Below are 15,251 nucleotides of genomic sequence, written 5' to 3' on the forward strand. Positions count from 1 at the left end.
GAACTTTTTGTACTGCTGTCAGTGGGAGAGTGGAACTGTGCCTCCTCTGTCCACACTGACCAAAATACCTATCCTTTTTAGCTACCAGTATCCCCTTATCCTGAAACCTTCAAGAGAGCAGATGGGAACAAACCATGTGCTCTGGTCTTACTCATGTAAGCAAGAAAATTATATTGCCATCCACTCATTGTTTTATGTAGTCCTAAGTAAATCATATCCGGAATATCTAGTAGTTCATGACAGTCAAGACTCTGGACATTACAGAACTTGTACTGAGGCAGGAGAATAGGGCTGAGAGAGGGCCATGAAAAACCTGATACAAATGAAGTACAAAGGGTTCTTTGGAAAGTCAGTTGTGTTGGAAGGCGTTCTGCTGGGGCAAACCCATGAAGGAGTGTTTTCTTGAAGTGGACACAGGTACAAGGCAAAGGCAGACGTGTGAAGGAAGGAAGCAGACACAGGAGAGAGGGTGTTCTGCTAAAGCAAGCACATGAAAGGACCCATGATGAAGGATTCTTCACCAACAACACACATGTATTGGTCCGCCTTACATTGCATAGTAGAGCTGCATTTGTTGGACTTGGGATGATTGGACTTGATGCATTCGCTGAGGCAAGACATTTGCTGAGGCAAGGCACGTGGAGGACATGTGATGTTTGCAGGGTAGAGGGTATAAACAGGACTAGACAAAGTGATGGAGACAGAGCTTGGCTTACTGGTGCAGCTAGCTGTGCAAAGCTTATGGGTCTTGCATCTTTGCTGATATTCACTTCCCTGAGAGAGGAACAGTTGAGAACTCCTCCTGGTGTCCCTCCAGGTCTCTCCTGGTGATTCAAGCCAAGGCTGAGGCCTGGCTGTCTCTGCTAGGTTGTGCCACCTCTGCTGATTCGCTTGCTACCCCAACGTTACCTGACTGGACTGCTGGTGTATCTGTGAAATGTTTGCAGTGGATCGATCTGCCACTGCCTGCTAACATATGAACTAAGCTGATTTCCAGACAACAAAGACTTCACTCCAAAGAACCCTTCTAAGCATGCCCACTTATTTTCCTTTCTTTTCTACAACCTCTGGTGAGTGGTGTGCTACAAGGGAGGTTAAAGTGTTTAAGAGCCATCATTTAAAAAGGGATTTGAAAAAAATCAAGTCATAACAAAGGCTGTGCAATTACCACATGAAGCAAACTTCTAGCATAAGGAAGGATGTTGTCTCCCGTAGGTAGGACAGCTTGGGCACAAAAGCCCGTAACAAAAAAAGTGACAAAGCTGGCATTATGCAAGTGCCCCATCAAGGGTCACAACTCTTCCAGGATGACACCATTGAGCATCCGGCCTTCCCTCTCAACTCCGGCCCACTTCCTCTCCTGAAAGCGCATCCTTTCTGTATTTCTGCTACAGGATAGATTTCTCTGCCTGGTTTTTTGTCCCAGGATGCAGGAAGCTGGAAATCCTGACAAGGTGACTCTACTCTCAGCCTATACCAGTATGAATGACAAAACCCAGTTTGTATGCTCCCTAAGCATAAACAGTCATGACTTCTAGATTACCATAAGGTATAGATTGCCATATGGAAATGAATAGATTGCCATATGATAATGCCAACACTTACCTGGACTTCACACTGTTGCCACTGGAGATAGACTTGTGAGGAGGACAGACCACTAGCTTTAATACGCTTTAAGCGCAACCACTTATTTAGAACTATCCCCAAGTGCAATGCTGCCTCGGTCCTTGCAGCAGGACATTCTGTTTAGTCACTGCCATTTCAAGCAGGCTTTCTTTGGTTATTGCTATTTTGTTTAACAAAGCAGAACTACAGGTGAGTGGCTTTCCAAGTGATGACTCTGCCCTTGGGTTCTAACATAGCAAATATACAGCATCAAGGACATGTACACAGTACCATGAAAAATTCGAGAACTCAAGCTGCTTTTCATTCAGAAAGGAACATGTTGTCCTCTACTTGCCCTGGACCTGAGTAAGGACAGAGATATCCCCTTCCATGGTCTTGATGGATTTCTGGAGGACCTGTAACGTTATCTCCATACTCTTGACAAACTGTTCCAGCTCGTCTGCGGCTGCTTCTACGGGCATGTGGGCATTCGCAGGACTTAGCACATCTTGCAGCTTCCTCAAGGTTTCCTCTGTAGTGGCTTTGGGACGTTCTGCACTCGTGTTTTTCTCAGCTGTGGTGGCATCTGAGGTGGCATCTGACTGCTCTTTGGTCTCCTCTCTATAGAGGTCACTTAATCGAAGACCCATGATTGGGAACTGCATCAGGAGTGAGAGAGAAGTTTCTAGATTCACAAGCACGTGACTGGTCTTCAGGACCAAGGCAGCACCTGATGTCTGGATGTTTTTGAGCATATCTTCCGCTGTGTGGTGTGGAGCAATGGTGGCGCACTTCTCCACTGCAGAGGTCACAGCAGTCAGCACCTTAGAGCATAACGGCTCCTTCTGCATTTGTTTGTGCTTTCCATCCACCATCAGTTGCATCTCTTTGAAATTTCTGATCATTTGTTCAAAGAAGTCTTTAATGCAGCTCTCTTCGTTCAGATTCATGGGAAGGACCTGAGTCTTCATCGTGAGGTTAAACAGCTCAACGAACCGATTTATGAAGGAGACTAGGTCTCGTATGTGGAAGAAGAATAGTTTGGCAGCTTGGATAAGTCTCTCTTTATCCTTTTCTGACTCAGAAGACATTTCTCCAACAAACAAATTTCAGCCCTGTTAAGCAAAGCAGAATCCAAATGAAAACGAAGCATAGAACTGGCCATGAAGAGACGGGAAGGATGCTATAAACACGCCAAGCTACGTCTTGACAAGGGTGACAAAGCACACATGACTCTGGGCTTTAATTGAAACAGGAACAGAAATAAAGAGGAGGATAGGACAGTAAACGCTCCTGACTGTCTGCCATATACATGCTAGGTAGCTGGCTGGGCATTAGCAGTCTTGGAGGCCATTGAAAACCAATCCTCCCTCCCAGTCAGTGCTGCATCCCATTTTTAGTTTCCCTGGTAACACACCAATTTTACGAAAGGAAAAATATCACAGTTGGAAATGCCACAGAAGAGGGAGGAAACATTGAAACTGCACTTTAAGATCCGAACCCATGAAAGGAGGAGGGCTGTGTAGAATGGCTTTGCTGGTGCCTCGTAAGAGAAGGCTATTTCAAGCTGGGCATAGTGGTGCATGCCTTTAATCCCAGCAGAGGCAGGTGGACCTCTGTGAGGTCAGGGCCAGCCTGGTCTACATATTGAGTTCCAGGTCAACCAGGGCTATCTAGAGATAACCATGTCTCACAAAAAGGAACGTGGGGGGGAGGGTAATTTCTTTCTGGTGTGGTAGTTTATAGACTTTTTTTTCTACTTTTCTTGAATTAGTTTGATCTACTCTGCTTTAAGACTTTGGGGCAAAAGAACGAAATGTGAGTCTACATCTGCCCCTGGACTACAACAGGTCTCTAAACTGCCGTGAGAACATAACTTATAAAGATGTACTTTTGTCTTTCCTTAAGAAGTAAGCCAACTGGGCTCGTCAATCGCTTAGATAGGACTCCTCAAAGCTGGAACCTCAAGAAATAAGCCACACTAACAGTCTTACTACAAAGATGTCCCAGCCCTGAGGAGATGGCTGATCGAGGGAAATTATTTGGCACACACAAGACTGGTGATATCAGTTTGACCCTCGTCCCCCAGAACCCAGGGCAGAAGGAGAGACAGACTCCTGGAAGTTGTCTTCTGACCCCCTCATATGGTAGTGCATGCACCCACACTAATAATAAGAATAAAAGTAAAATCACCCTTTAAAAATTAAAAACATGAGAGGAATACTTGATAATTACTGAGAAGATATGCTATTGTGAGAATGAAACCTCTGCAGTGGACTACAGGTCTTGAATGTTAAATCTGCAGTGTACTTTAGAATATGTTCCTGTTCTTTCCCCACTTTCCCCCTGTTCTGGATATTGAACCAGATCTAAATCCTGTTTGTCTTGACACATGACACTCTAAGCTTTCAATTGCCTCCTCCCCAGTCCTCCCCAATCATCCTCTCTACATAGATGCTCATAAACATATTCCTAACTCAAAAGCAGGATCCTCTCTCTTACTCTTTTCCATCATCTCCTTTTATTTCTCTCTGGTTGATGTGGCACACTTCAGGGGTGAAACCATTTGTCTTAGCTCACAGTTCAGTGTAGAGGTATTAGACGCAGGAGCTCCACACCCCTGGCCATGGTGTACCCATAATCATGAAGCAGAAACAAGGAAGGCATGCATGACTGGACTCAGCTCACTCTCTCCACTCTTACACAGGCCAGGATCTCCTCCCTAGGGAATGGTACCACCTATAGTGGGTGGGGCTTGGGGCTTCCCACCCTAATCAATATAATCAAGATAATCCCCCACAGATCTGCCCAGGGGCCCATCTCTCAGGCGATTCTAGATCCTGCCAAGTTGACAACAACAAACATCACATCCCTCTTTCTGGAAGCTGACAAGATTTATAACTTGTTTTCACCCTTTCCCCGCCCCTTTTATTGAACTCCAATAAAATTATCTCCAATTCAATTTCCATCTGGGTTTATTTTTAAATTATTTTATCTCTGAGGCCAATAACCCACAAAAGGGTTCTGCCATGTTCCTTGGTAACATATGTGATCAAAAATTCTGTATTATCCTAAATATACATTCACTTGGAGATGACAGGCAGCAGCCCTAACAGAGACTATCAGACTAACGCACCCCTTTCTTCTTCATTCCTCTCTCTCTCCCTCCTGTATAATGCCTGGTGTCTGGGGCTTAGTAGTGTGCCTAGACTCCCTTGCTGACATACTAGGACAACAGGGCTGTGCTCATGCCAGGACAAAGCACCACATACTAGAGTGGGTGCCAGACAAGTCCTACAATTAGACCGGGAGGTAACTCCCAGATAAATTCTGCACTTAGGGCCATTTCACTGGAAGGCCTGAGCCAAATTACAGTTGTTAGACCAATCCTGTGACAAGCCTGATGAATCAATCTGTATTCCTGCTGGGAGCTCATTCCTCAGTGGTAAGAACGCTCACACACATGTGGCTCCCTGACCACTACACACTGAGGACAACCATGTAGGCAACCAAGATGGTGGCACTCACATGGGCATGGCCATGGTGGTGCTCATAAGGATAATGCCACCTAGGTGGCTGCCTCAGATCTCCACTTCTTGCAGCCCCTGGCTCCTCTAGGACCATTGTACTCCATCCTTCCCTGCACAGAGATCTATCTGTCACCCACCCTCCTCCCTTTCCTTCCTCATGTCATCCCCGACGTCCCACTGGGCACTGGAAACAGCAGACAGACCTGGCTTGGACACAGGGACTGCCACAGCAGCAACAGCAGCTATTGCCTGTTCTGTCCTCACACCCAATGCAATCTCTCCAAGGACAACCCCCTTACTGGGGCTATGGTCATGGACACATTGAGACAGCTGACTCTGTGACACACAGGCTCCCCATGCCTGAATGCTTATCTCACCTGCCCTACAAAGCCAATCCCTTCTGTGAATGGGGGTTTGGAGTGTGGAGTCCAGATACCAAAAAGCAAGGGGCAACAGAAGGGACAGACTGGGACAGGGTTCAAGATGAATACTGTCCAGGGTCTAAATGCCAGAGACCTTGCTGAGGAACAAGGACAACCTGCCTCTGTGGGGGTGGGATGTCCCTCCCTCTCAGACCTCCTGCACAAACCGGCTCCATGCATTCTTATCTCTGCACAGATTTCTTCTGCTTTGTCACACCCTAGTGTCCTCAAAGCATCCCAGAGATGGGCAATCTTCCACTAAAGTAGCCCCATGGGTACTAAGACTTTTCCTTGAGCCTGAGAGCCAAAGGAGTATAAGGATAAATGCCCATCTTCAGTTGTAACTTACGAATACGACATCAATAGACATGCTGGGCTGGAGAGATTGCTCAGAGGTTAAGAGCACTGAATGCTCTTATAAATGGCCTTGGTTCAGTTACAAGCACCCACACAGCAGTTCACAATTGTCTGTACCTCCATTAGCAAGGGATCCAGTGCCCTCTTCTGACCTCTGCAGGCTTCCGTACATGTGGTATTCACTACACTTAGGCTCACACATAAATAAATACACATATAATTACAAAAATGTATTTTTAGACCTGCATCCTTTACATAGAAGAGGGAAGTCTCAGAGGCTTTAGGAATAGCCAGACAACAAAGGAAAGCTGAGAGCTGAGATGCGGAGAAAGTCTTCCCAGGGAGGAGAGGCTGATGAACGGCCTATGGGACTATCCAATCCCCACTGTCAGCTCAGAAACCATATCCATACAAGCAAAACTATGAAATGAACAGGCTATATTTATATATGTAGGAGTGTGTGTGTGTGTGTGTGTGTGTGTGTGTGTGTGTAAAACAATTACAGCTAAAGAGAAAGAAGCATGATTTCCAGAGAGAACAAGGGGAAGTGCACAGGGTGGAAAGGAAGAAGAGGGAAGGAAAGGACACAGTGTCCTCTGGAATGGTTGCCCTGTTAAGATGATGCAGTGATAAAGAGCAGCGCACCTAGTCTGGGAGGGGAACTGCTGTTTACACTTTGGCCATATCAGGTTTTGTATTTCCTGAGAACCTGAACAAAACCATGAACAGATAGAGGCCACAATGCAGCAGGAGCAGAAGGAACTATGCCCAGCTGAAGTCATCACTGACACTGAGCCGGAAGGAACTGTCCCCAAATGAAGAGTCATCACTGATACTGAGCTGGATTTGTTCAGCTAAAGAAAAGAAAATACAAAAACATGTTGGCGAGTTTTATAATGACTAAGTTAATATTGCTTATGATTATAGCAACAGAAACATATGATTATAGGAAACAGAAGTATTGTGAAAACTGAGCCAGGCAGAAATGGCTGTGAACCAGATGGGCAGAGGGACCCAGCAGAGAGCAGAAAATCTCATGCCTCATCACATTCCACCAGAAACTTCCAGATGAGCCCACGGGATAACCCTTCTACAACACTGCAGAGACACGGAGAGCACACACACTTGGGAAACCCAGAAAGGTAAGTGATGTGGAGACTCATTGAGCACTAGAATACTCCAAAGAACAAGCCTTAATTACAGGCTTTGGGATAATGCCAGTTGTGAGTGGCCATACACCCTGTCAGCTTTCTCTGAGGGGCTCTCAGGGCATGCTTTGGAGATTCCCTCCTTGAAGGCAGCAGGGAAGGAAGAATTTTATTGAGAGCTGTAAGACTAAGTCACTGAGGGAGAGAGGCAATGAAGACATGAATGTTAGGAAGGCTGGAGATGGAGCCATGCTACATGTGGGAAAGTGCAATGCTTGTCTAGAAGATGCTCTGTATCTTCGGTGTAATGAGTGAGACGCATAAACTGTCATGAACGAATAGAGGTGGCTCTCACTCCAGCCTATGCACAGCACGTGCCTGTACTCCATGAACTTGCTCATACTTTGATACAGTCTGTGCCTCTAAGCAGCCTTTGTGGGGGGAAACACAATGTTTTTCTGAGAAATGTCTCAAGTGCACAACAGAATCCTGTGATAATTGCGGATGGGTAACCGTTACAGGCTTCATTCTGCTCAGAATTATGAAGTCATTCTGCTCAAAATATTAGAGGAGATTTAGAGGGGTTTGTATCAGAAAACAGAGCATTGCATCAGGATTCACTAACACTGAGCAGCATGTCTTTAATTAAACTAAAGGAAGCTCGGGCTAGACAGCAGCTGCTCTTTTGTCTGCGAAGTGTCTGGCCTTGCCTGTATGCTGTGTTCACTCACAAGTGCACAGCGAGGAGGGAGTCAGCAGTGCATGAGCTGAGAGAACACCTCAGATCACTGTCCGGTGTGTGTGTGTGTGTGTGTGTGTGTGTGTGTGTCTGGGGCTGAGTGTGCATGTATGTAAGGTAACACCTACTTATTATGTGAAAGCCTCGGTCTATACTTTCATGAAAGCCCTGGCATACTGGGCTTACATGCACCATGCTTCAGCCCAGCTTTAGAAATAATCAGAACAAGGCCCATCCTATCTTTCTGTTACTCAGCTCTACTGTGTCTTCCACTTTACTGAGATAGAAATAGCAACAGCCTTATCAATTCATCGTAAATGTCTTCAGTTGTATATTTAGAAGAACAACTCTTTTTGAAATGTACCCCCTGTTCCCAAGTTCAACAACAACATAGCAGACAGACACCAGCATCATGGCATAAAAATTTCCTGTGGGTGTCAGCAGAAAAGCTTGTTGACATGCAATTTGAATATTTGCCAAAGAGAATAAAAAATGTAGTCAACAAGATGGCTCGGGGGTAAACGTGTGGGCCAAGCCTGACAACTTGAGTTTGCTTCCAGAAGTCACAGGGTGGACTGAGAGACCTGACCCCCACAGCTGGGCTTTATTTCCATGTCACACAGCTCTTATTCTGTTGCCACTCAACCTATTTATTCCCAGGAAAGAATGCAGATGATGGAGGGGAAAACAAGCTATGCATATAAACATTACAAATATAACACAATTTGAGGTTTATTGAATTATGATATTTAGATTGGTTTATGTAACTAATATACTGCTTATAAAATTAGAAGTACAGGAAAGTCAATGACTTAATATAAGAAGAATCTCATTATTGCTACAATTTTATTGTTATTACAACATTGTAAAGATTTTCTTGCACATAGATAAATTTTAGAAGTAAAAACACTCATGACAGTGGGACTGCAGATGCCTTTCTTCCTCTGTTTAAAGGTTTATAGATCATGGTAATGGTGTTACATGTAAGATATTTTATCAGGTGTTATTTTAAATGTCTCAACATTATAATATGAGCATCTGCCAACACACAAATCACCTGTCACTTTCTAGAAGTTTCCTGCAGTCCCCTCAATCCTAGTTTCTCTCTTTAAATTCCAGTAGCTCTGGGCAGAGGGTGTACTGTGTTCTCTGAAGTTCCCGGAAAAGTTGTATTTGAAAAATGACAGCCAGGCAGTGGTGGCACATGCCTTTAATCACAGCACTTGGGAAGCAACGACAGGCAGATTTCTGAGTTCGAGGCCAGCCTGGTCTACAGAGTGAGTTCCAGGACAGACAGGGCTACACAGAGAAACCCCATCTCGAAAAAAAAAAAAAAAAAAAAAAAAAAAAAAAACAGAAAAAAAAAGTGATAGCAAGAAGAGGTAGGAAAGAACAACGCATAATGATATATACAAATGAGAGGTCAAACTGAGGGCGGCCACGACTTGGAATGAAAAGTGTAAATTTTAATTTAAATAAACAATTTAAAGAGGATAAACAAGACCGGGTAGGGGAGCACACACCTTTAATCCTAGCAGTGAGATGCAGAGTCAAGAAGATTTGTATGAGTTTAAGGACAGCCTGGCCTACAACAAGAGTTCTGTGCCATCCAGGACAACAACAGCAGCAATAATGATAATAATAATAATAGCTGACAATCGGTAGCCTTCTCATGCAAGGTGGTTCTTTTCCAGAAAACCTACATCACCTACACAGTACCATGAAACTAACGCTAACTGTTAGAGGTAATCATCCTTTCCCTTCTTTTAGATTCCTCCTTTAATGTGTTCAGAGTCCCAGACATGAGCAGAGCCGACCTACACGCATATGCTGTCCACTGTCTCCTCAGTTGACATTTCCGTCTACAGTCTTGAATGTGTACTCTTATTTCGAGGACGTTTTGGTTTTGAAGCAGGCTCTCATTGTGTTGCCTTGGCTAGTCTGGAACTTGCTATTAAGTACAGGCTGGCATTGAACTCACAGAGATCTGCGTGACTCTTCCTCCAGAGTGCCAGGCTCAAAGGCATATGCCACCATGCCTGGCTGGTGAGGGATTATTACACGGGTGTTATTTTTGCATATCCCTTAATTTTAGAAATAATTTACCCAGAGAGGTATAAAATGGTCCTAACATTTAGCTCCTTTTCTAAATTGCAAAATTATTTATTGGGCAGGGGTGAGGTGGTTGTGGGAGGGTTCCTGTATGTTGTTGTAGGCATAGAGAGTTCAGAGGACACCTTGCTAGAGTCAGTTCTTTCTTTTTATCATGGGGGTCCCAAGGAGCAACCTCAGCTTTTCAGGTCTGTGAAGCAAACACTGCTACCAACTAGGCCTCCTGCCAGCTCTGGTATGAATATTTTAAATTATCAAATACATGAGCACTACACTTATATCTTTAGACTGTTGATTTAACTCTAACTCTTGGAAAATAACCTGGTGGTGGTAGGGGTTGGGAAAGTAATGGCAGTCAGGAGCGAGCCTCCCAGGGGCTGAGGCTGTGGAAGGCTTTTCTGGCACCCATGAAGCTCTGGCCTTGACCCACGGTATAAACCAGGCAAAACCCAGCAGAGGGGTGCAGGCCTGCAATCGCAGCTCACCGGAAGTCTATGCTGATGGATCAGAAATGCACACCTACCTTGGGCTACATGAGCTCCCCTCTCAACAAGCCAACAAATCAAACCTGCTGGGTCCTCTGAGGCAGTCTTTAGCTATGGCCACGTTGATGACTGCCTGGCTAGCGTCATGGAGGTACTCTGAGCTGATTTCCTGTTTCGTTTTTCAGAGGCTTCCTGAAATATGGCTCAGAGCGACTTCCTCTACCCACAAAACCCAAGGAGGCGACAGGAAGTGAACCGCCTTCACCAGCAGCTGCTGGACTGCTTGTCTGACAGCTTCCAGGTCACCAACAAGCTCACAGGGGTTCTTAATACCCACTTGGGTTGCAGGCTGGCCTTCATTGAAATGAAAAGCGATGGAACCATCAAGGAAAACTGTGACATCATTATCCAAGCCATGACAAAAATCCAAAAGGAACTGCAAAAGGTTGACGAGGCACTGAAAGACCAACTAGAGCCAACCCTTTATAGGAAGCTGCAGGATATTAAGGAGAGGGAGACAGAGAAGATTGCCATCGTGCAAAAGGTCATTTCTGTCATCCTGGGAGAAGCTACATCTGCAGCCAGTGCAGTGGCTGTTAAACTGGTGGGCTCCAGTGTCACAACTGGCATAATTAGCAAGCTGGTGTCTGTGCTAGCTCACATCGGGACTTCTCTCCTTGGAAGCATTGGCGTTGCCGTGCTCAGCCTCGGGATGGATATGATCATTCAAGCCATCTTGGGAGCAGTGGAGAGGACACAGCTTCAGGCAGCCATCAAAAGTTATGAGAAGCACCTGGAGGAGTTCAAGGCTGCCTCAGAAAAGTACCATCATGCTATCACTGAGGTCACCACTGCTGTGAAGCGCCAGCTAAGATGAACAGGCAGGTGTCTACACTGGGATACTTTGTGCTGCCTGCTCTGGCACCATGCTTATTTCTTTAGGGTAATTTTCCATATGTCTCCAGCAATGTGGATACAGATAAACAATTTGGGGTGCTTGGGTCTTAGGTCAGCAGTGAGTGTCCAAACCAGCTGTACTAGACCCTCAGGGGATAAAGCTCTATCCAGTTTTCTTACCCTGTTGTCAGAACCACTGAGGTATAAAGGCATCACAGACCAGAAGGCACAGGCTATTGCTTCCTTGTTTGCAGTGAATGTCTTCAAACATTCCTGGTAAATGGATAGACCATTCCCATTACCTGTTTCAAACATCGCTTTATGTCTAATAAGACATACTTAATAACATCTGACTAGACACAAACCTGTGGCCTTCAAGTAAAACATACATACTGCTATTGTCTTTACCCCCAGATCAAAAACAGTTGTCTGTAACCTGGAAAAGACTGCAAAACCATATCAACATTTTCTTCCACCAGATTAAATACAATTGTCTGCCAGCTGGAAATGAAGGCAGAGCAACCTCAACAAGGTTATCTTTCAAAATGAAAGAAGACAATGGATCTTCGAGCTTCTCCTCAGTTCAAAGCGTGGCTGCATGGATGTTGGAAAGGATGAGATAATAAATGTTGTTTGTAATGCAGTCAGTATTGACCACCTATTTGTCATCTATCTCTTGAGTGGTCAAAGTGTGTGGAACATTGTAAAAAAAAAAAAAAACAAGGCCTGAAACGCAGTGATCCCTGCATAAAATATGTTAGAGTGAGGAAAAAGGCTCACTCCCTGTTAAGACTTTGTCGATTAAAGGAAAGTAATTAATTTCAATTTTTCAGGGGGATAATTTTATTTTCAGTACCACCAAAAAGAGGCAGCTCCCTCTGCCCCATAAAGCATTTGCAGACCTTTGTTAATTGCCTCCTGAAATCAGGAAAAGGAGAGGCCATTGAGGCCTACTGCTGGAACTTAGTTTCTGTAGATACAGCATTTGTTTTCTAAACCCTTCTTCTAACCCTCTACTTCAAAAACCATTGTATGTAAAGATGCTGAGAATGTCCTTGTTATAGCTGTTTAGTTTTTAAAGCACACACACAAAATCATTGGATAAAAATACTCAGTATATCTAAAAAAAAAATTCTTACAAACAGATGAAAAATTGTAACTAGCCATGTGATTTTTTTCAAATGTATTCATTTCTGTGTTATCATGGCTTTTATAAATAAGTCTCAAAATAATACAATTTGGGTCACCTTCAAAATTTATTACTCAGTTTGTATGTTATGAATTAAGTGATTGAGCTATTGCTGACATTCAAAGAGATATCCAGCAGGAATTTACTGACACAGCCAGGCTTCATGGGTTTTGACTGTAATTTCATCAATCAAAGCAGTGAGGCAGGATGGGGAGACGAGGGCCAGTCCAGGCTGTTTACTGAATTCTTATTTTGTCCGACCATATAAAAGCTTGGCTTAAGTAGGGGTCGGATGTTAAATTGTTAGGGGGACACATTCAGATCATTCTAAACGTTAATAGACACCTCCATCAATACTTTTAAATTACCTGATGTCAGAAATTCCCTCAGTACCATTTTCTATAATGGAGGCTCAGATGAAGCTGCAAAATAACCAAGTGTGAGGTTTATGGAGATTTCTTTTTAAATGCTTACCTTTAATGGTAAAAGGTAGAGAGTAGTGGTAAGGAATGAGGATGTAGAACAGAAGGGAAGGGAAGGAGGAAGACTTCCAGATAAACCAAGAGTGTGTAAATGACATCATAAAGGAGTTTGGTCTGATGAAAAGGCCAGTCGGAGGGTCGTGTACCAACTTATCCTCTATAAAATCTACAACATGTGTATCTTTTAAAATATACATTTTCGCGTAGATTATCAATTTGTGAGTCTCCCCCCAGACACTATTCCTTCAGTTCATTACATGTTGTAGGTTTCGAGGGCTGATGTTTGCTGAGGATTTATCTCGGTGGTTGGTGTAATTTGATAACTTGTTTTTAGTGGAGGTATTCCTGTCGGAAAGCATCTATTTACACCCGACCACTAACAGAGAACCAATGGACGACTCAGAACTGTACAGGGGCCCGTACTTGGCATCTCCAGAGGAGGAACTGACGGAAATACGTCACAATTCCGAGAGTAATCGGTCAATCAAATAGCAGCTTCCTTACTTTTTATTCTTATTGGGATATTCTAGTGTCAATTTATAATGCTTCGGAAAGGGGCCGGGCTCTTAGCCTGCAGTTATCCAATCGGATATTAAACTAGAGCGGAAGTAACTCTGTCCCCGACGTTTTCGTACTCTCTATGGTCCCAGTACAGGGCACTCGGGAGAGCACCGGCCGCAGGTACAGGAAGTGACGTGGGCTGGCGGAGAAGCTTGAGGTTTCCAGATCGTGCTCCCTGGGTGGTTGACCCAAGCAGAGGGGAAGGCCCTCCGCAGAGATGCTCGGGACAGCCCGCTAGCTGATCCCGCCGTTCCGGGAGGCTCACGGACTCGGTGCTCCGCTTTCCGCGACCCTCTCCGGGGCCTGTGAAGCCATCGCAGAAACACCAGGCCCAGGGGCCGCGCTCTTCCTCCGCTGGGCCCGGGTGGCGGGAGCCTTGGGTTTCGGGGCTGGCGGGGCGCTGGGTCCGACGGGTCCTCGGGCGGCCAGATCCACCTCCTGAGTCTGTGTCGGCATCCACCGTCGCTGTGGTCTCAGTGGACCGGACCGGTCGGGTTGCACTTGCGCTGTCTGGGTTCCCATAGTCTTTTGACCTCGACTCTCCCAACTACTTTCCGGAGAGTCGCTTTTGTAGACGAAGGCACTGTGGTTTTGTAAAATTCCCCTTGACTGGTGATTGATGTGCTTTGGGTTAGGGGATTGGGGACGTCGAAACGTGAGCCTGAGGCTGGTATAGGAAGGGAAACACTTTTAATAAGCGATCAGAAATAGAAAATGTATCCGTACGTTTTTGTAGTTCTCTAAAATCGGTTCTCTTCCCTTACAAACTCCTGCCCCTTCTGCTTTCTGATAGAGAAATATCTATAGTGAAATATTCGACACCGATCCGTTCTGAAATATCTGGGAAGCAGCAGGGAGCCGGGCAGCTGAACGCTTGATGAAAAAAAGCATTAATAAGACAACTTACAGAGTCTCACCCAAGGAGCCAAGGGAATTACAGAGTCTCTAATTTACCTCGGGATCTTCCCTTTCCTAATGTAGAAAGAAAGTAGATTTATTTAATGCTCAAAGGGGGCTACAAGAGAGGTAGCCTGTAGGAAAATGTCACACACTTTGGACAGGAAACATGTGTTCCTTTTTTTACTATGAGCAAGGCTAATTTTTGGAAGTTTCATTCATTTGGAATGGAAGAGAAGTGATAATAAAGAAAGCCTGGCCTTAAAATATTTCCCTACAGTGACTACCACTTTTAATTCCCTTAAAATACATAAATCAGGAGTCATATGTGCTAGTAAGAAATAAATATATCTTATAAAGTTTGGGGAGTTCTAATACTTTTTTTGTTTCTTTTCCTTGAGAGTTATGAATCATTTGATTTGGTATTAAATAAATATGTTTGAATGGATTGCTTTTTGCCATCTGGGGTGTTGAATGAACAGTAAAAGGAGAACAAAATAAGGACATGTGTTTGTCTTTGAACCTAGATTCATTATCCTGGTTTTATTTCTCCTTATGATGGCTATTTGTAGTTGTCAACTGACTACTACTGGAATGAACTACAATCCAGGAATGGAGGGCTCACCTGTGATCCAGATCTCGAGGCTGGAAGACACAGGTGTCTGACCAGGATTGAATCGTGGAGCTCTTAAGGCTAGGAGAGGCCATGAAAAGCTTAGGCCCAGGCAAGGTAGACTGAGGCAATCAGAATTCGGCTCTAGGTAGGGCTGTGTATGAGCCGGAGAAGAACCACTGGATTCCTGAGGTTAGGATCCTTTGCCTCTGCT

The 15,251-nt window shown here is 44.7% G+C and overlaps 2 protein-coding genes across 2 annotated transcripts; one reads left to right on the forward strand and one right to left on the reverse strand.

Annotated features, from left to right (window-relative positions):
* Positions 1 to 1,618: 1,618 nt before the first annotated feature.
* CUNH12orf60 (chromosome unknown C12orf60 homolog) lies at positions 1,619 to 10,525 on the reverse strand. Its single transcript, XM_085839829.1, has 2 exons — positions 10,437 to 10,525; positions 1,619 to 2,720 (listed from the first exon to the last, which is right to left on the reverse strand). The coding sequence occupies exon 2, from the start codon at positions 2,694 to 2,696 to the stop codon at positions 1,953 to 1,955; it is 744 nt and encodes a 247-aa protein (XP_085695955.1). The 5' UTR covers positions 2,697 to 2,720; positions 10,437 to 10,525; the 3' UTR covers positions 1,619 to 1,952.
* LOC110288660 (single-pass membrane and coiled-coil domain-containing protein 3) lies at positions 6,811 to 12,120 on the forward strand. Its single transcript, XM_085839830.1, has 2 exons — positions 6,811 to 7,056; positions 10,584 to 12,120. Exon 2 carries the CDS (start codon positions 10,598 to 10,600, stop codon positions 11,273 to 11,275), a length of 678 nt encoding a protein of 225 aa, XP_085695956.1. The 5' UTR covers positions 6,811 to 7,056; positions 10,584 to 10,597; the 3' UTR covers positions 11,276 to 12,120.
* The last annotated feature ends 3,131 nt before the right edge of the window (positions 12,121 to 15,251 follow it).

This window comes from Mus caroli, unplaced genomic scaffold (assembly GCF_978045245.1).
Source record: "Mus caroli unplaced genomic scaffold, Mus_caroli_1 scaffold_7, whole genome shotgun sequence".
Taxonomy (NCBI): Eukaryota; Metazoa; Chordata; class Mammalia; order Rodentia; family Muridae; genus Mus; species Mus caroli.